General features: G+C 43.2%; 1 protein-coding gene across 5 annotated transcripts in view; it reads right to left on the bottom strand.

Annotated features, from left to right (window-relative positions):
- Nucleotides 1-792: 792 nt before the first annotated feature.
- LOC120906149 (ubiquitin carboxyl-terminal hydrolase Usp2) overlaps nucleotides 793-20,527 on the bottom strand; it is a 177,352-nt gene continuing 157,617 nt past the window's right edge. For all 5 annotated transcript variants that reach the window (XM_040317633.1, XM_040317635.1, XM_040317632.1 and 2 more), the window contains one exon: nucleotides 793-1,281. In XM_040317633.1, coding sequence (XP_040173567.1) covers nucleotides 1,212-1,281 — 70 coding nt within the window. In that variant the 3' untranslated portion in view covers nucleotides 793-1,211. The remainder of the gene's footprint in view (nucleotides 1,282-20,527) is intronic.

Below are 20,527 nucleotides of genomic sequence, written 5' to 3'. Positions count from 1 at the left end.
TCCCATTCTTTGGCACACTGCTCCCACAAAGAATTTCCTAGTTTGAATTAGGCATGGAACAAATGTGCGAGATCTATGCCGCACACTCAGTTCACTTAAGTGTACGGTTGACCGCCGCACGCAAAAAAATGAACGGGTAGGCCTTCCGCACGCATACAGAGTTTCCGAGGATTATATAGTTATGTTCAGCGAGTTTTAGTTTTGTTCAGGCCTCAGTTAAACTTATTTTGCACAGTTTTATTGATATCGATATATCTTAAAATATTAAGCTTGTATTTTCATTACAGTTTAAAATCTTATTCTTATTTAAATAATCTTCACTGGTCGAATGAAAATGTTTCTTGGTAATATTTTAAAGTATGTAACGCTCCTTCAATGTAACGAAAAGGACAGATCAATTCTTTCATCGATTATTGCCAAGAACTACTCAATATGAAAATAGTGATGATACATGATAATTTTTCGTGATAATTTTTATGAAATATTCATTATTCAGTAGGGATGGCCCTACCATATTGCTTTTTAATGAAATTAGGCAGAATATATAATGGAATATTTATTTAAATTGCCATGAAATTCATAACACACTTTGATATAAAAATAATGGAATATTTATTTAAATTATGATTAGATTAATAAAACACTATGATATAAAAAGGAAAACGTACAATGATGATTTAATTTGTGATATTTCACAATTAAATAAGTTTAGTTTTTCATTTTTTGAAGTTTGGTAATATAATTTTCTGATTAATTTCTTTTGTTAAAGATATGGGTAACGAAGAGAAGCCCTTTTATGTGCAAGGTTTTCTTTAATTTTTATTTGATTATTGCATGAACATGGGTTCTTTGTAAGGTTGTCAAAAATGAGCATGAGCAGAGGCGGGTTTAGGGTGTCGAGAGACCTAAGCAGTAAGAAGAGATGACTTGCTATTCCCAGCTCTTCTGTTCACGGGCCTTTCTTCCTGGAGGGTGGAGAGGGAAGGAGGGGGTGGGAGGTACTTGGGCTACAGCCGTTCAGTCCTCTAACCTTTTAATCCGCTTCTATACATAAGGTTAATGTCGTTAATTTGAGGGCTGTTATGGTCTTTGTTTCAAGAGTTCTTTCTTAAATTCATAGTTAATCACTTGAATAATTATAAGGACTTTGACTATTGTGTTAACATTAAAAGAAACCACCATTAAGATTTAACGAAAAAACAAGAAATTTCCTATGCTCGTTCGTAAAATAAAACATATGCATTTGAGGTGACTAAATTACGCTCGAACGCCTCAGTGACACTGAAAAGAATAGTAGAGAAAGAAAATATAAATTATTATGACTTGTCCTATTAATTTATGATCAGAAACTCGTAAATGATTTTTCTTTAAAAATAATACAATACAGCGAAAAAACTCTACACAACTCGCTCGACTTGACAACATGCCCGTAAAGGGATCACGCCTCACATGGACTGTCCGTTTCTAGCATAGACGGGAAACTAATGGCCCGCGAGCCAAATGTTGCCCACGGCTCCTTTAAAAGATACCTAGAATATTGTGTGCAGTGTTGTTAATTTGCATTTCCGTTTAATGATATTCACAGTTAGACACAGATTTTCGAAGAGCAATGGCATGATTGCAAAAAAAAGGTAGAATTAATGTCATTTCACACTTTCATTTGACACCAGTATTGTTCAATCGTGAATTTCCTGATATTAAGCTATTAAACCACTTGTTGCTTTCCCTCAGTCAACCAGAAAATTGGTGTCTACTTACAGGAAATAAAGAAATAAACGCGAAACACCATAAAAGGACCCATTTTCGATGGAGATCCATTAGACGTCAAGTACCGAAGAATAAAAATGTCCTATGAATGCACCAGAAAAATATCATCGTATCCAGTGTTGTACCCTCGGGAAAATAAATTTTTACTTGTTTTTATAGGTTTTACTGGGTTTTTTACCCGTGTAAATATTGCATATTTTCGTTAGAATTAGGCTTGGGCTATTTGATTCTTGTCAGTGAACGCGGGTGACGCAGTTGGTTCAGTATGATGAATTGAACGCATGCGATACGTCAGTCGCTCAATTGGAGCTAACTACCTTTTTTTTTTAAATATAATGTGTAATTTTATCGAGATTTTAAGGCATAAACAGATAGTTGCTGCTTTTAAGGCTGCATTTTTTGTTTATAATACAGTCAGTCCAAGAAACGCGGTTTATGCATAACTAGGCATTCACCGTTGTGGGGGAGGGGGCAGCAGAAGGTGCAATTGCCACCGCGACTTGGCCAGGGATGGAGGAAGGGGAAGGAGGAACAAACCGGTGAAATAATTCGACCGGAATTGCCACAGGAAAGGGAAGGAATAGAACCTGACTGGTTGTTGGACGTGCCGAACTAACCAGGTCGAGGGAGGGGGAGGAAGCGACTGTGCGATGGACATTACCGAACTGATCAGGTCGAGGGTGCGAAAAGGAGAGGAAGCGACTGATCGTTGGACTATGCCGAACTGATCGAGTCAAGGTGAGAGGGTGAAAAGGAGCCAAGGGGGGAGTGAACAAATTGACCAACTGCGCCAGAGAGCGCCCACGAGTGTCCAGCTGTAGCTACCCGCCAAGGACTACCGAAGGATTCTAGGGCTGTCGAATTGAGGATGTGAAAATAATTTCGACTCTGAACAATTTGCTTTTCTCTCGAATCTCAGTTGGATTTATTTCTGCGCATCCTATGGCCTAGACACAGGCATGCGCTTCTAGCGATTGTTACATTAGGTTACACCGTTACATTTACATCATTTCATTTCATTTCATTTCATTTCATTTCATTTCATTTCATTTCATTTCATTTCATTTCATTTCATTTCATTTCATTTCATTTCATTTCATTTCATTTCATTTCATTTATTTAATACAATATCCGCCAACAAGGCTAAATATAATACAATTCAAACTAATTAAATACTAACAAATAAACAAAATAATTCATGAAAAACTAAGCCTAACTAACCTAGTCTTGACCTAGCAAGAAAGAAAAGAAAAAAAAACAAGGGTAGAGCGTAGAGACTATCATAAACTTAACAAAAAAAAGAGAGTAATAGAAAACTAAGGAGAATAATTAAAGGGAATTAGAAGAAAATATACGGTTACGGAAAGAGTTAAGAGAGGAGTCGAAATCAAAGAGATAGTAAAAGTGGTTAAACAACCTGAAACAGGACAGAAAAGGGTAATTGAAAGTATAAAGAGTATGACGTGTTTCAATTGACAGAGGATCACGTGGACGAAGAGAACGAGAGGGAACATACAGCGAGATGGACGAGAGTAAATCAGAAGCATCAGTAGCAGAAAGTAATAAGCCACCAATAAAACAAGCCTGAAACACTTGGCGGCGGAAGCTTAAAGAGTGAAGATTGAATAACTGCAATCGCGTTTCATAGGGAGGTAGTGAGGTAGCACCGAACAAACGACGAAAAGCAATCCTGGTAAAGAGGCGCTGAATGCTTTCAATTCTCGAACAGCCATCAATAGTGGGAGGATTCCAGATAATACTAGCATATTCAAGAATAGGCCTTACCAAAGCACAATAAAGGATTCTTAGGATGCTTTGATCTCTAGAAATAGAGGTAAAACGTAAGATAAACCCAAGGGTTCGATTAGCTTTTAGTAGCACCTCATCAAGCTGCAGTTTAAAGTTAAGACGACAGTCAAGTATAATACCAAGGTCACGGATGGACATAACACGAGAGAGGGACGAGTTAGATAGAGTATAGTTAAATAAAATAGGAGAAAGAGAGTGAGAGAAAGAAATAACAGAACATTTTTCGGGACACAGGCGAAGTAAATTGGATGAACACCAATGAACAAAAGCTTTAAGGTAATGCTGAAGTCTCAGACAATCAGAAGAAGAAGACACAGGTAAAAAGATTTTGATATCATCCGCATAAAGGGGATGACCATCAGGAGGCAAAACTTAACAAACATCATTGATGAACAAAGAAAACAGAAGTGGACTTAGCACACAACCCTGAGGAACACCTGACGTACAAAAAAACTCCTCAGATAAGTACGACCCGGTTTTAACCCTGCATGATCGATTACTTAAATATGAGGACAGCCAGCTAATAATGCCATCACCAAAACCAAGTTTAGACAATTTAGCTAATAATAAAGAGTGAGGTAAACTATCAAAAGCAGCATGAAAGTCGGTGTATATTGCATCAAGTTGGGTACCGGCCTCAAAAGATCTAAAAATATTGGAAACAAAAGACATGAGATTAGTTGAAGTAGACCTACCAGGCATAAATCCATGCTGTTTAGGGCTAATAGCTGAACTACAACTATGAAGTATGGTTGGAAGGATACATAGCTCAAAAGTTTTGGCTGTGGCGCATGTTTGGGTTATCCCACGATAATTAGAAACAATGCTACGGCATCCCTTTTTGTGTACCGGAAAAAGCCAACAGGATTTCCAAAGAGCAGGAAAAACCCCAAGTGAAAGTGAAAGGTTGAAAATTTTAGCAAGGTGTGGAGCAAGCACGTCCTTACAGTTTATTAAAACAGAGGCAGGAATGCCATCTGGACCAGGAGTAAAAGAACGTTTCAACCCAAGTAACACCTGTACAACTGTTTCAGAGCTAACCGAAATATCGGAGAGATTAATTAAGTTCTCTGGCGTGTAGAGTAGCCCACCCTCAATAAGGTTAGGGTCACTAACCGGTGGCTCAAACATTTGGGAAAAATGTGCAGAGAATAGCTCACAGATCTCAACAGGCGTAGAGGCAGTTCGAGAATCAAGTACCATTTCATTAGGTAACGTATTGCACCCTCTTCGTACCCTAACAAATTGCCAGAAGGATGCTGGATCAGAACGGAAACGCGATTGCAGTCTACTCGAATAGGCCTCAAAACGAGCCCTGTTGTACAATCGATGCGCAGAGGTAGCGTACTTAAATAAACGAAAGTTGTATGCAGATCGGTTCAGACGATACCTGCTAAGATAGTTCATACGATCCTTTTTCAGGTTGCGAAGAGTACGATTGTACCAGGGAGGATTAGGAGGGGATCGAAAAATAGGTGTACATGAAAGGAGTGCAGAGGTTAACAAAGCATTAAACGATTGGACAGCCTCGTCGACCGATGTACATTGATAAAAAAAGACCAGTCAGAACGAGATATAGTAGAATTAGAATAAACGACGATAGTCAGTGAAACAAAAATTATAACGAACACTCAATGAATTAGGAGCAAAAGGCAATACATTCCTAACCCTACTAGCTCTGAATAAAGAAGACGGTAACGCAATTTATAGAGCAGGATGATGGGCATCCTGGGGCAGGAGCAGTGACGAAGCAGGATACACAGAACAACAAGCAGCAGCAGCAGAGTTGGAGAGCACCAGGTCCAGATAATGATTTTAATGGTTATGCACCCCGTTCAGTTGATACAGTTCATGCTAATTTAACACATCCAAAAAGCAGGAACTGGATGAATTCGAAGAGATATGTGACACATAATATCTCATTAGTAAAGATGAATCTGACGTTACTGCGGCTGCAGGCGACCACTCTAACGCCAGTTGATTAAAGTCGCCAAGAAGGATAAGATGATCATTCGGTTTCATTTGCATGTATGCATCGCTGATGAAAGCAGAAAGGGATTCAAAGTAGTTGCGGTCGCTGCTCAAATACGGTGGCACATAAACAATCCCCACAAAAAGCCGAAACTTAGGAAAAGAAACACGTATACATAAAGCTTCAAGCGTGGGTTGATTCATGTTAAGTGCCACAGACGGATATCGACAGGAACATGCAAGTAGCACACCACCCCCACGCGAACGTTCATTGTTTAACCTGCTTCGATCGCAGCGGTATATGTTGTAGGCATCACTATCAAGGACCATGTTGGATGGAATCGATTCATTTAACCAGGTTTCAGTAAGGGCAAGCATTTCAAACCCTGATTCATTCGCAGAAAGGCGCAATTCATTATATTTGGTGCGAAGGCCTCGAACATTTTGGTAATATATCACGAATGGGTCTATTAATTGTGAGCTATCCGTTTGGCAAACGGGCTGATCTGTGGTGAGCGGTTCTTGTTGCTGAGATTGGATTGTGAATGAAGCCCCACCCCCGGTGATAACTGAGGCAGTGTGGGAGGAAACTCCAGTTGAATAGCCTCTAGGATCTCGGTCATCTGGGATGGTGATAGAATCCCGCGCTGTGGGGGTGGCGATCGATGTTCCAAAAAATGATCCGGATTAGCGGTAGTTTTTGGCACAGCTGAAGAGCAATTGTCACTATTTGTACGATGCGAAATAAGCTCAGAAGGGTCAAATCGAGCTCTTTCATGTACACGTTGCTTTGGTAGACCACGAGCAACAAACTCCCGAACAGTAAGAGAAACTGGCCAAATAGTAGACTGCAGCGCAAGCTCCTTAAGAGATTTAGGAACACTCACTTTGAACGATATGAAGGACATCGAGTCCAGGTTCACACCCTTTTTTGTGAGACGGTAAACATTAATATCGTCCGTTGGTAGCACAGCTTTAAGCCACACACGCATATCATCAGCGGAGACATGCGATTTGATGTTCGTAAAGTATAACCATACTTTCTCGGCTATGCCCGTGTTAGTGGAGTTTTGGTTCAAAACAGGGTCAGAAGATGCTTGTGTATTTGTTCGGTAGTTTCCAGCACTAACATCACTGTCGGCTTAGTACGATGATTGTAGTGGTTACAGTTGTCAGAATCTTCCACAGTGTTGGTATCGTTCGCAGCTTGGATATCAGCAGTGAGCTCCGTTGAGTTAGTAAATGTACGGCGGCGGAAGCTGTTTTAGTCGTTCTGGATGTATTTGTGACATTGAGCGACGATACATTAGTGGATGTGTGCGTTCGCGATGCGTTGCTACATCATGGCTCCTTATCGAAGTAACAGTGATAATCTACCATGATGTTAATCTTTGCATTGATTAGTAGTCCTGCAGATTGCATATCTGCTGGCGGATATATGTTATAAATCCAACACAACGTGAAACCGGTTTTACGTTAAGGTTAATTCAAGTATCGAACTATCCATACGAAAACACAACAACTATGAGTAAACGCGGTTTCATGAACATTGTATATATACTTGGATTTCAATAAAACTGTGTAGTCGCATGCTAGCTTTTCTCGGTGTCACTTCATTTCGATCACATATCACAACATTTTATACTTAACAATTTATGTAACCCAATGCATGTAGAAAATTTTAATTCCACCACACGTGCAACCATCATGCGTACACAACCAATGAATGGCTCTGCTATGCGTGCAACATCATCGCACAACTTTACTGCTCCAGCTGATACGTTACCAGGAGACGATGAAGGTGACTTCAGTATAGAGGAATGGGTTGAGATACTACGAATTATGACACAACGCTTCCGTCTTTGCCAAAATCGTTATGAAAAATTCGCCGTTATTGCGGAATTAGCCATTCGTTATGGATGCTAAACTCCGCATTGTTACGTGGATTGCGCGATCAATCGCTGCTAAGAAAATACCCCTGATGGAATTCCTTCTTTGACAAAAAGTGGACGTTGCACTTGTTAGTGAAACACACCTTAGACCAGACATTAATTTCTCCTTAAAAGGATACCACTTCCTACCGCTGGACCGCCAAGGCACTACTACCAGAGGTGGAGGGGTTGCTATCATCGTTCGTAGTGGTATAAATTTCAAACAAATATCGCACCTGAACACCACGGTCATTGAAGCTCTGGGTATAGAAGTGCAACTATCAATCGGGTTACTAAAAATCATCGTAGCATACTGTCAAAGCCGCCGCGTTCAAAAATGATCTCAACATCATCACCCGTTCTCACCAAAGGCTCATCGTTGGTGGGGATCTTAGTGCACGCCATCAAGCATGGAACAACCTCCGACGTAATAAAAACGGTGAATTACTCTTTTGCCATTCAGAGACAGGACAGTTCACAGTCGATTTCCGGATTCTCCAACCTACATCTCAATGGAGAGCACATTTAGCACGCTGGATTTATTTTTGACTAATGTCAAAATCAGTAAACCAGAAACCCTGGATGAGCTTACTTCCGATCACTTTCCTGTTGTGACAGAGGTAGACTGTTCCGTCTCCGCGGGCTCCATCCGACGTCGTAAAGACTACCAAAATGTAAACTGGCAGCGCTTCGGTCGCCTGGTAGACAATCAAATTCAATCGACAGAAATTCTCTCCGTGCCAGAAGTAAACATAGCGATCGCTAATCTTGAAATAGCTGTCAGGACCGCGGAAGCGGCTTGTGTCAAAGAATCAATGATCAGGGGTGAGTTTTCGGACATGGATTCCCATACTTTAGCACTGATAAAAGAAAGAAATCAACTCTGGCGAATTTTTCAACACACAGGTGATATCACTGCCAAGCGACTTGCGTCGACTATAGCTAAACAAATATCCGTCGACTATAGCTAAACAAATATCCGCTCGGGTTGAAATAATACGAAATGAAAATTTTGGTCGTTCCATCCAAAGAATGGATACCAGAGCTCCAGCTTTCTGGAAAGTGGCAGGGATACTCAAACAGAGGCCAAAGCCTGTCCTCCCTTTGACCTCTCTTGGGCAAATCCAAGTTACTCCTAGCGAAAAAAGTAATGCTTTAGCCAGCCAGTTTGCCAATACTCACTCGGTTGGTATTAATAGGGCGAGTCAAAACGAGGCTAAAGTGGCTACCACCTTAATACGATTAGAAGATTCAGTATTTACTGTACCTCTACAAGAGAAAGTGACCATCACTGACGTACGGATTGCTATCGGTCGCATGAAAAATATGAAGGCTCCCGGATTTGACAAGATATTTAACATCCTTATCAAACATTTACAGGTGAAGGCACTGTGCCTGATCACAAAGGTACACATTTGTTTCGAACTAGGTTACTTCCCTAGCACATGGAAGTGTGCCAAGGTTGTGCCTATACTCAAACCCGGAAAAGACCCCACGCTTCCGACAAGTTATCGTCCAATCAGCTTGCTCCCCTCGTTGGGTAAGCTTTTTGAGAGGATAATTCTTGACCGCCTACAGACCTGGGTATCTGAGCTTAATCTCATTCGACCGGAACAATTTGGTTTTCGACAGGAACACTAAACAGTTCATCAGCTTTTACGAGTCAAGGGTTGCATCGAACAAAACAAAGCAGATTCAAAATCCACAGCTGTAGCACTGTTGGATGTTGAAAAAGCATTCGACAGCGTTTGGCATGGTGGGCTTTCACACAAGCTCACACAAAAAAACGGATTCAAACGCCCTACCAATGTATTGGGTAGAACATATTAATGCTTAGAAGGCTATTGCAAATCATTTTGTTAAACTGTTCGTTGATCTTAATGGAAATCAAAAATTTAAGTGGTACACCCCCGAAAAACATACAAATGAATTTACATTACCATAGAAAATTTGAAATTTTCTGGGTTTTAGGAGATTCTCAAATTTTGGCAATACAGAAATTTATCTTTCATTCGACAATCCATTGAGCCAATTGTACTGATTGCACACCTGACCTTAGAAAACGTAGTTCGATGTTGTGGGTAGCCGTGCAGCCCCATGGACTTGCCGTGGCAATTGCACTGCTACTGGTCAATGTCCAGCAGGACGACAGTGTCCAGACAGTCCGCTGCGCAAAGCGATCGAAAACTTCTCAACCTCCCGCTCAATGTAGTTAGCAAGAACCGAAAGCTTCCTAGCCTCTCGCTCAATTTAGCTAGAGATCAAGAACCAATAATCATAAGACGAGATGAAAAAATGGGGAACAAGAACAACGCGCTCTCTCGAACGATCGTAAACGCTTCAATCGATCCAAAACACCCGCTGCGCAAAGCGACGGAAGAAATCATGGCGTTCGGAGAATTTTATTATGCCTTCCTTTCCTTTCCAACGGCAAATTTGTCGAGCAGCTCGTCGAGCTTCCCGTCCCTGGCTCCGCCTCATACCCCTCGCCTGAGCGCGCTGCCGACCGTCCGTCGTCCGTGCTTTTTCCCACCATAGCGCTATCTCTTTCTCGCGTGTGGTCAATGCTCGCGAGCTGTTGTGGCGCTTAAAAAAACCGTTAACAAACATTGCAGCGATGAAGTTGCATTTTCACAAATCAAACCAAAAAAGCGCAATGAGTTCAAACACTGCAATATAAAAATGACTAAGGAATCGCTAGTTTACGCAGGAGGGTTTGCTGTGCAACGCGCTGAACCCTAATTCGCATTAACACGTTCAGTCCGGCGCTGATTTTCATGAGCTTACCGTTCCGCCGGCATCTAGAACGCAAGCTGATTGTGGAACTGGTATACTGGAAAGTTCACTGGCAGTCCCTGGGGCCTGCAATCGTGCTGAACGTGTTAAGGAGTAAGCTTAGCACTAAGATTTTGCTTTCGCCTGTTGTGGATTACATAGATATGCTAAGCATCCTGCGCATGGTTGTGAGTGTGCGTGTGTATGCAAAACTGTCGCCGAATGTATGTTCTTCCGGAATGTTATGATCCATAGGTCAAAGAAAGGAAGGTGTTCATGAAAGGCGGAATGACGAATTGAGGCCCCTGTAAATGGTAACTGATGACCGGGAGGAGGGGTACTGGCACACAGTGGTTGGGAGATAGATTGAACATTATACTTAAATTGCCGGCGGATGGGGGGGAGGGAGGTTGGCCATGGAACCCCTACGATCATTGGTCACAGGCCCTAAAATTGTTGTCGCCATGGGGGGAGGGGAGGTGCAAATGGTTCTCCAACCATCTTTCCGGGGCCCTTATCGTTAATACTCTGTCCACTTGTACACATACGGCATACTACAGCCTAGAGATCATCGGCGACCGCCTAGTCCACCTACTGTTAGGTCCGCCGCTACCTGCAGCGTATGCATCGGGCAAGAGACAGTGTGGCAGTATGCAAGTTGCCCGCTGGAAAGGAGCGGGCCCGCGGCACCGCCATCATTCCGCACATCTGCATGCCTGTCGAGGGTTCTAACCGCGTATGAACCGTCCGCCGTAGCAAGGGGTGACTATCCGGCTACGTGGTTCTCAAGTCCTGAAAAGGCCGGCATGACCGCGTTGGCTATTACGCCAATAATAATAATAATAATAAGAACAACTTTCCATAGCAGTCCACAGTCGAGGAAAGTTTTTGTTTTGACTTTGTTGCTGCCGGGCTACCGCTGTGGCGCGACAAATGAACGGAATGAACAAGACCAAAACATGAACCTACCGATCCGAACCCACTCCAAGGCATTGCAGGTCAATCGGCGTCATAATAACTACTCCAAACCAACAAGCCACCAGATTCTGGACGGAAAGGTGCAGCACCATACGCGCACCATAATAAACAAATCCAGAATCCTCTTTTGTATGGTTTCAATTCAAAATGTTGTTTCCACTGCGGCCGCTAGCTGAATTGGAAAGAAATGTGCTACATATCACACGCACGTTTGCTTCGATCGTTTGTCTTTTTAATATCCCCAACAGCAGAACCGGTCGCAAAGTTGGTGGTGCCAATTAAATGGTTGTATTGTCTCGTAGGTAGCGGTAATCGATCGGGCGGCGTGCAGTGCGTTTTCTAAGAATGCAAGGAGTGTGTAGAGTGTGTAGCCGGTGACAATGCACGCATCAGAATCAAACAGTTTTGGGGTTCCCGCACGCACACATACACGTGCACGCACGCATGCACGCGCGTACGCGAGAACGCACCCCCGAACGCGCGTACACGCACGATCGATTTCCGCTACCCCTTTTCGGTAGAATTGCTGGCTTAACTTGTAGCGCATCCTCATCCAAAGCACCGGGAGGGGAGGGGGATCGCGGCATGATAGAGTGGACGGTCACTTTCCCCGCGTTGTGTGTGTGTCGCGACCCGAAAACTCGAGACAGATTTTGGCACATAAAAAATATATTTTATTGCCAGTATAGATCGTGCTAGATGATGCTTAGAAGGTCGTTGAAGCATGAAACATGTTAAAATTTAAAAAAAAAATTAGATTAGTGTTAGACGTTCTCGTACGCTTGTTTTAAATAGGCTTCTTCACCCTCAATTGGCAGGGGCATCGAATGGTCTCATCAGCAGCGGCACGAAATAAAATAAACCATCCATACACCGATAATACTGAAAATCCCAAAATGCACCAGCTTCTCCCGCATCGTCAAGGTCACACACAATAAATAAATTCTATACCCACTAAATACAATACACAACTCCAATGTACATGTATACCAACGCATACACACAATCAGCTGACGGCGAAAGGCACGGGCTGAAGCGCAAGTATAAGGCATGGAAGGGAGGGGAGAGGAGGGAGTAAGAGGAAAAGGAGGAAGGAATGGGCGCCAAAATTTTTGATTTTTTTGACCGTTTTTTTTTCTCTACGGTCTGAAATAGTTCATCCATTTCTTCAACAGATGGCGCTCGTTCCGCACCTAAAAAGTGCAAGAAATACGTTGGCTATCGTAGTTTTGGCTGAAGTCTAGCGTATTTTTGTGTATTTTTTGACGCAAAACGACGCAAAAAACTACGCAGAAAACTGCTCGAATTTGCGCAGCGGGCAGCGATTGGCCGTCTGACGCACCAACACATCCAAACCTTCGACAGCGCGCTCAGGCGAGGGGTATGAGGCGGAGCCAGGGACGGGTAGCTCGACGAGCTGCTTGACAAATTTGCCGTTGGAGAGAAAAAGAAGGCATGATAAAATTCTCAGAACGCCATAACGCCTTCCGTCGCTTTGCACAGCGGGTTGCCAGTACAGCGAACGGGAGCGATGGTACCGAACCCTTTTCGTGTAAGACTTACAAGAATGTCCACGGTGCGATCAGTCGCAAGTTTTATGATTGTTACGTTTTCGTTACTACAAGTTTTGTTATTTGATAAAGTTTTAAATACTTGAGGATGATATTTATATATAGGTAGAAAACAAGATATATCACAAATCGCCTACAAAACCAAGACTGCGAAGTTTTTCTCGTCATCGAATCAGAAAAAATCCGTTTATAAAATTCAGACAGGCAGATGCAATTTTACATGTCAAGTCAGATTTGGTTTTAAGACAGGGAAATAGGAAGGCATGGTTTCTAACAAAAATAATGAAATAATTGGTTACAGCATGGCAACCAAATCATAATGGTTTGCTTTTTCAATGTAAAACAATTGTATTTTAGCGTGTGAACAAAATTTTTAAATCTATTCAAAATATTAAAATTATTGATATTATTGTCCAATTGATGGTTTCCATTAGTGATGGGAATAGTTCCGAAAATTGAGGAACGGAACGAACCAGCCAATCTGGAGAAAAAACAGAACGCAGAACGCAGGTTCAAGATAAGCTGCCATGATTACGCATTTTTAAATTGATCACTTTATACATGAATAACTTTAAAGATTCCATTCAATATTGTGTAATATCTTATATGAGCAATAATCACACAGTTTCAATTCAAACAAAACAAAATAATAGTTTCTTGATTGAGTAAAACTAATCTACTACTTTAAGAAAACCCCTTTAGTTAAGTAGCCCGCAGCACAATGATTTTTTTTATTAAAAATTCAAGGCATTTTGTAGTTTTATTTTTAAATAAAATTCAGATTTTTCCCTTTTTATACTTATAAATAAAGAAGTACATCAGTAATGTCAAGTCAAAAAGCCGACAAGTTTCAACGGAATGTTAATATCAGTATGGATTAAAGTACAAGACACTGATTTAATTAATAGTTTTTAATAGAAGCAAATATCATCTCATAACATCGGTCTATAACAAATATATAGTTTCAAGCTGTATGCGTAGGGTTTACATTTTCCTGTTCGGTGTACAACCGGAGTGTCCAATTGTCCGGCAGTGCACTTTAATTGTCCATTAGAATAGCGCTATTCCACGGGTCAATAAACGGTGTTCAAAAAATTATTGTGGAAGGCTAAATTTGTAGTGTACCTCAAATATTCAGTTGCTCAAAGAAGACTCCATGTACAAATTCAAGTGCGTTCAGATACGAGATACGAGCGCAACGAAGCAGCTAAACACCAAACACATAGCAATTTATTGATTGCCACAATCCACACCAAATAACGCACCAATACCAATAAGATATATATGGTAGAAGAGAGGCAATTCATTCATTGCGTTTATTACTAGATTGTCTCTTTAAGTTTTGGCGATCAACTTCTCATCTCATCAAAAATATCTATCCTTTTCTGGCTTCATGACACTGGTTGTATAGTTATATCTGTGATTGAGATAGTATGGCTTGCGATGTTATCAATCACATATACAGAATGTGTATGTGTATCCATACTAGAAACCAGCAAAAGAGAAGAGTACGCCTTTCTACACCGGATCGAAAAGAACGATGAGAGCAACAGGAAATCTAAACCTGTTCTAAGCAAACCGGCTCATCATATGAAAGAGAATAGAGCACCGAGCGTTCCAGACCGGATCGAAAAGAACGCTGAGAGAAACAGGTTGATATTGAACCTGGATGATTTGTTTACAGCAAACCGGCTCATCAAATCAAAGAGAGTAAAATGTTAAGCGTTCTATGCCGAATCGCAAAGAGCACTGAGAGCAACCGGTCCAGCACAGATCAAAGAACGCTGAGAGCACCCGTTTTAGATCGGATCTATGATAGCAGCCAATTCAGGTCGGGTCGCAAACAACGGAGAGAGCAACAGGTTCGGAGGGAGTAACACCTGGCAGGTTCGAAACGCAACGCGCATCACTAGTTTGCATATTGTATTAGTTAGGACAATTAAAAAAAATCAATCATTGAACATTTCGGCGTATTGCCTTTCCTTCTAATCCATAGAACCGACAGCCCGCCAAAATGACAGATTGAAATGGCGTGTAAAATGTGACGATTTTGAAAATAAACCTTTTTGTTTTGAACCGGCTTTCCAGTTATTAAGTCATCCGTGCAGCCTTCAGGAATCGATTACCGTTGTAGATATTTTCAGTTCCAACATTGAAGTGCCTTGGAATACCCTGCATGCCGCTGATTTCATCTTTCGCTGCTGGCTTCAAGCTGGAACACTTCACCTGCCTTAACCTCGCCATTGACGATTTTGCACGGTTCATATCTATCATTTAACGATTAGCCATTTAAGCACCTGAAACAAGACCCTTCCTGCGTAGAAAAGCATTTACAACTATCGGGTTCGAAGATGTCCCACCTCTAAAAGTAGCTACGTTCCTGCGCACTTGCTTCATCGGCGTTACAATCGGATACTACCGACCGTATTAGCGCCGCATAGCTCTGTGATCACGCTGAAATTCACGTGTGCTTTCGAAGTTTGTAGACACTAGGCAAAAATCGTCTGGCTTTCCCACCTTCGTCAGCAACAACGAGCATAGCGGAAATACTCCGTCCACAGTTTGTGTCTTTTTTGCCTCACGATGAGAGACAGATAGCTGATGCAATGGCAGACGTACCGGTGGATGACCTTCAATTTGTCCATAAACGACTAGTCTTCGGTATTGAAGGCGATTAACCAACTGAAGCCATTGTTTACCCATGGAGTGGACGGGATTCCTATTGCATTATTGCATCTATCCTGGCTTTGATCTTTCATGATTCGGTAAGGTTGGAATTCTTGTTCATAAAAAGGGGGGAAAATCTATGGCCCGTAACTACCGTGGCATAACATTGCTTTGTGCCGCTTCTCGCTGCAGCTTCGAACTATATCAATCTTGCATAACGACGTTTTTGACGTTTGACGTTTAATTTGTTCGGCCGCACTCCCGTCGCGCTCCGTGATTTTTTAGTAATTTCCTTGTGTTTTCTGCGTCGCATCGCATTGTTGCCTATTCTACGGACTACTAAACTGTTTCACATCATCGTTTCGTCTTGGCGAATTGTCTAGTTGCACCGCAACTGTGGTTTCCTGCTGTTTTTCCTGCTCGGCTTAGCAGAGTTGTGCTGTGATTACGCGTGATTTCGTGATGGCGGCTATTTGCTTTTCGTGTGCTGAACCACTAGAGGCCACCGGCTGCATCATCAGTTGTGCATATTGTGACGCTACGTTCCACCGCGGCTGTTGCAAATTGCCCCCCGAGCTGATTGACGTAGTATTGTCCAATGTCGACCTGCACTAGAGCTGCATTGGCTGCACTAAAATTCTTAAAAATCCGCGCTGCCGTTCGGTAAAAGAAATAGGCGCCCAGTTCGGTTTCCAAGCCGCCCTGACCTCAGCTGTAGCAGCTATCGGCAAGCTCGTTGAGCCTATCGTCGCTGAAGTTCGCAGTGGTTTTAACCTCCTTCAAACTGCATCCACGCCTCATATTCGTAATCATGATCCTCGACCGGCTACTGGTAGAAAGCGGAGGCGCGTAATCGAGGATTCGGCATCTCCTGGTGTAAACAGAATTGTAAACAATCGCGGTAACATCCTTTGTCCCACGTCATCGCCAAACGCATACACCAATACCACGATTGCCGTCCAGCCGGCACCTACACAACTGCATGAACTGGTGGGAACCGATCCGTTATCATCACCGCTTCAAGCTGCACCTCGTGAGCCATTCACAGATAGGATCTGGATCCGCCAATCCCGCTTATCAACGGCCGTCACTGTGGAACAAGTGGTCGCTTCTGTAAAGCGTCGCTTAGCCACCGATGACGTTATAGCGTATTGCCTGCTGAGAAGAGGGGTTAGTGTGGACAGCATGAATTGGCTTTCATTCAAAGTGAGATTCCCGGCTATCCTTCGAAATGCAGCACTCACACCATCCACCTGGCCCATCGGTATCGGTGTACATGAGTTTCTTCCATCCCGTCAACACGACCACCAAACCTCATCTCCTATAGCCACCCGAAACCGCTTTACAACACACACACCAGCAACTAGTACTGATCACCGCTACACCACACGCACACCGACATCGACTCACCGTTTAGCCGCACGCACGTCTACTCCACCTGGTCTTGAAACAACATCATCACAACAGTATAACCCCCCGGTGAATGATACCTTGGAAGCACCGAACTCAACACTTGTTTCCGGACCGCCCCAAAACCACCGCGCTTCATCTCCGCACCTGCACCAGTCTGCAATCGATCGCTTTTTTCTCAACTAGACGAAGTTCCGCTCATTGCACGCAACAAACACGCCAAGCCTCATGCTCTGACAACGCAGCTCAATTGACTTACCGTATACCCGCTTTATCCAACCGCCACAATGACAACGCTACCGCTGAGTATTTAAGCTGCTATTATCAAAACGTTAGAGGTTTGCGTACTAAAACAAAAGAATTTCACCTAGCTGTTTCGGAGGCTGACTTCGATCTCATCGCCCTCACGGAAACTTGGCTTGTTGACAACATTCCATCTGCTCTTCTCTTCAACAACAACATCTGTGTTTACCGCTGTGATCGCTCTCTCGCGGTGGTGCTGTTTTGCTAGCCGTTTCTAACGCATACGAGTCGATAGAATTACCTTCCCGTGATCGTTCTCTAAAGTATATTTGTGTGCGCGTCGCCTGCAATAACGCACATCTGTACGTCATGGTAGTATACATTCCACCGCAGCTTAGCTCCGAGATATCGACTCTTCGCTCTCTACATGATTGTATCAGCGGCTTCACTCTCACACTGAAGCCTTCGGATCTGCTGTTTGTTATTGGCGATTTCAATCAGCCCAGCATAAGCTGGTCCACAGCTGATCCTTCGTCCTCGCCAGCATACTCATCAATCACGCACTATGAACCAACTGCGCGCTCACTGGCCAACAACACCTTTGTGGATGGATTTAAATTTAACGGATTAGTGCAACTTAATCACATCAATAATTCGCACGGACGCATGCTTGACCTGCTCTACGCTAACAATGCTGCAGCTAAATTGTGTTCGTCTGTCTTTCCAAGTGTTGTTCCGCTTGTAGCTCTTGACTCATACCATCCGGCGTTTGACTTCAATATACGTATGAACTCGCCGACCCGACGCATTTTATCGTTATAACTTTGCTAAAGCTGACTATATGAAACTGAACGACATGATATCAATGTTTAACAATAGCTTTCATTGTTCCAACTTTGTTTCACTTGACGAAGCAGTATGTTCATGCTGGTCCTTTATGCTGCAAGCCTTTTTTGTATGCGTCCCAGTTCAGCGTCCTAAACCTAACCCCCCCTCCCCCCTCCCCCTGGGCGGACCGCACACTCAAACGACTCAAACGTGTAAAAAGAGCTGCTTATCGTCACTACCAAACGCGCCGATGCCAAAGATCTCGCTCGATCTACTTTGACACGCACTCTTTATACTGCAGCTATAACAGGTTTCGATATGGCACATATTTGAGTAATATTCAACGTAACCTCTGCAGGTGGCCTGACTCGTTTTGGCGCTTCTACAAGAGCAAAACAAAATCCACGTATACACCGAAATCTATTACGTACAAAGGAGCAACAAGTGTCAACACTAATGAAATGTGCAATCTCTTCGCGGATCGCTTCGCAGATTGCTTTTCACCGGCCATGAATGATACCGATACCATTGATCGTTTCGTGAGATCGTGATCGTGAGATCGTTTTATCAGCCCTAATGCAACTAAAGCCTTCCTTCGCTCTTGGTCCCGACGGAATTCCTTCTACCGTGCTGAAACGCTGTCAAACGACAGTAGCACCTATCCTTGCAAAAATGTTCAATGTATCGCTAGCCAATGGCTACTTTCCCAAAGCATGGAGGAAATCTTGGATGGTTCCTATTTACAAAAAGGGCGACAGGACAGATGCCATCAACTACCGGGGTATTACATCTGTGTGTGCCATTGCCAAGATGTTCGAACTAGTGATATACAAAAATCTGCTATATGCATGCCGCAGCTACCTAAGCCCATATCAACATGGATTCGTGCCAAAAAAGTCGACTACCACGAACCTGGTTGAATTTGTAACCTATTGCACTAGCCAAATTGATGCCGGAGCTCAAGTCGATGTAATTTACACAGATCTGAAAGCAGCATTCGACTCTCTTCCGCACGCAATTCTTCTCGCTAAACTCGATAAGCTAGGATTTCCCTGCTCGCTCGTACAGTGGCTTAAGTCTTACCTAATTAATCGCACATACATCGTGAAAATTGATAAAGACATGTCCAAAGAAATAGTCTGCAGCTCGGGTGTGCCACAAGGAAGCAATATTGGCCCGCTTCTTTTCATATTGTTCATCAACGATGTTACCCTCGCTTTACCTCCCGACAGTGTTAGTCTGTTTGCCGACGATGCAAAAAATTTTGCGCCTATTCACAACACAGGTGATTGTACATTCCTGCAAGACTGCATCGAAATCTTCTGTTCGTGGTGCAAGCGTAATGGACTGACTATCTGCATCGAGAAATGCTACTGTGTATCTTTTAGTCGATGCAGGAGCCCAGTCACTGGTACCTACTTCATGGACGGCACTTCAGTTAATCGACAAAATAATGCCAAAGACCTGGGCGTTCTGCTTGACGCTACTTTGAACTTTAAACAGCATATTGATGACGTTGTAGCCAGAGGAAATCAATTACTTGGCGTGGTTATCCGGACAACTAATGAATTCCGCAACCCCATGTGCATCAAAGCTGTGTACAACTGTACCGTTCGGTTCTGGAATATTCGTGCGTAGTCTGGAGCCCAACTACTGCTTCTTCAATTGCTCCACTTGAGGCGATTCAACGTAAACTCACGCGATATGCCCTACGCCTACTTCCCTGGCAGGATCGCAATAATCTTCCTCCGTATGCTGCGCGGTGCCGTCTTCTAGGCCTTGAACCTCTTTCGGTTAGAAAACGCAATGCACAGTGTTCTTTCATCGCTGGATTGCTAAATGGCTCTATCGACTCATCGCCTTTGTTGCATCGAGTCGACATCTATGCACCATCCCGAACACTTAGGTGTAGAAAAACTCTACGTCACGCTCAACCCCGTTCTAGCGCTGGTCGATCTGACCCTATGTTCCGCATGTCGGCTGTCTTCAACACTGTCTCGGACTGCTTCGACTTGTTTTTGCTATGTATTTTTTTTAATGAACTGTTACATCTGAATTAGGCCGTACGGCCCGTTGAAGATTAAATATATAATAATAATAACACGGGATTGTCCTTAAGCGATTAACCACCAATCTGATTGATTTTGTCAGCCTCTAACACAGAATCTACATGAACATCAAGGCTGCCTTCGACAGCGTTCCATACCAGTGGCGGATTTAGGGTGTTGGGGGCCCTAAACGTAAAAAGGAGTGGAGGCCCCCCGGTTGGTGTCGAGCGGGGGGGGGGGGCGAGCCTAACTAGCGCAGAGGCTCTTGCTGAGACTACTGTACACATTGTTCTATATGCTGGAATTTCCATACATGGGGCCTCTACATTGACGGGGCTCAGTCCGCGCACCGTTAAATCCGCCACTGTTCCACACGCTTTGTTGCTTGCAAAGCTCCAGACGCTTGGTCTGCCCGTGCAGCTGATGCATTACTACTTTGCCGGTCACCAATACTACGTGAAAATGGGACCCCATACGTCGCGCCGTATTGCTGCTGTTTCTTAGGTAGGAGTGGCTCACCTTGGACCGT

This window comes from Anopheles arabiensis, chromosome X, assembly GCF_016920715.1.
Source record: "Anopheles arabiensis isolate DONGOLA chromosome X, AaraD3, whole genome shotgun sequence".
NCBI lineage: Eukaryota > Metazoa > Arthropoda > Insecta > Diptera > Culicidae > Anopheles > Anopheles arabiensis.
The sequence above is the reverse complement of the archived record's forward strand: the minus strand, read 5'-3'. Positions and strand labels throughout refer to the sequence as shown.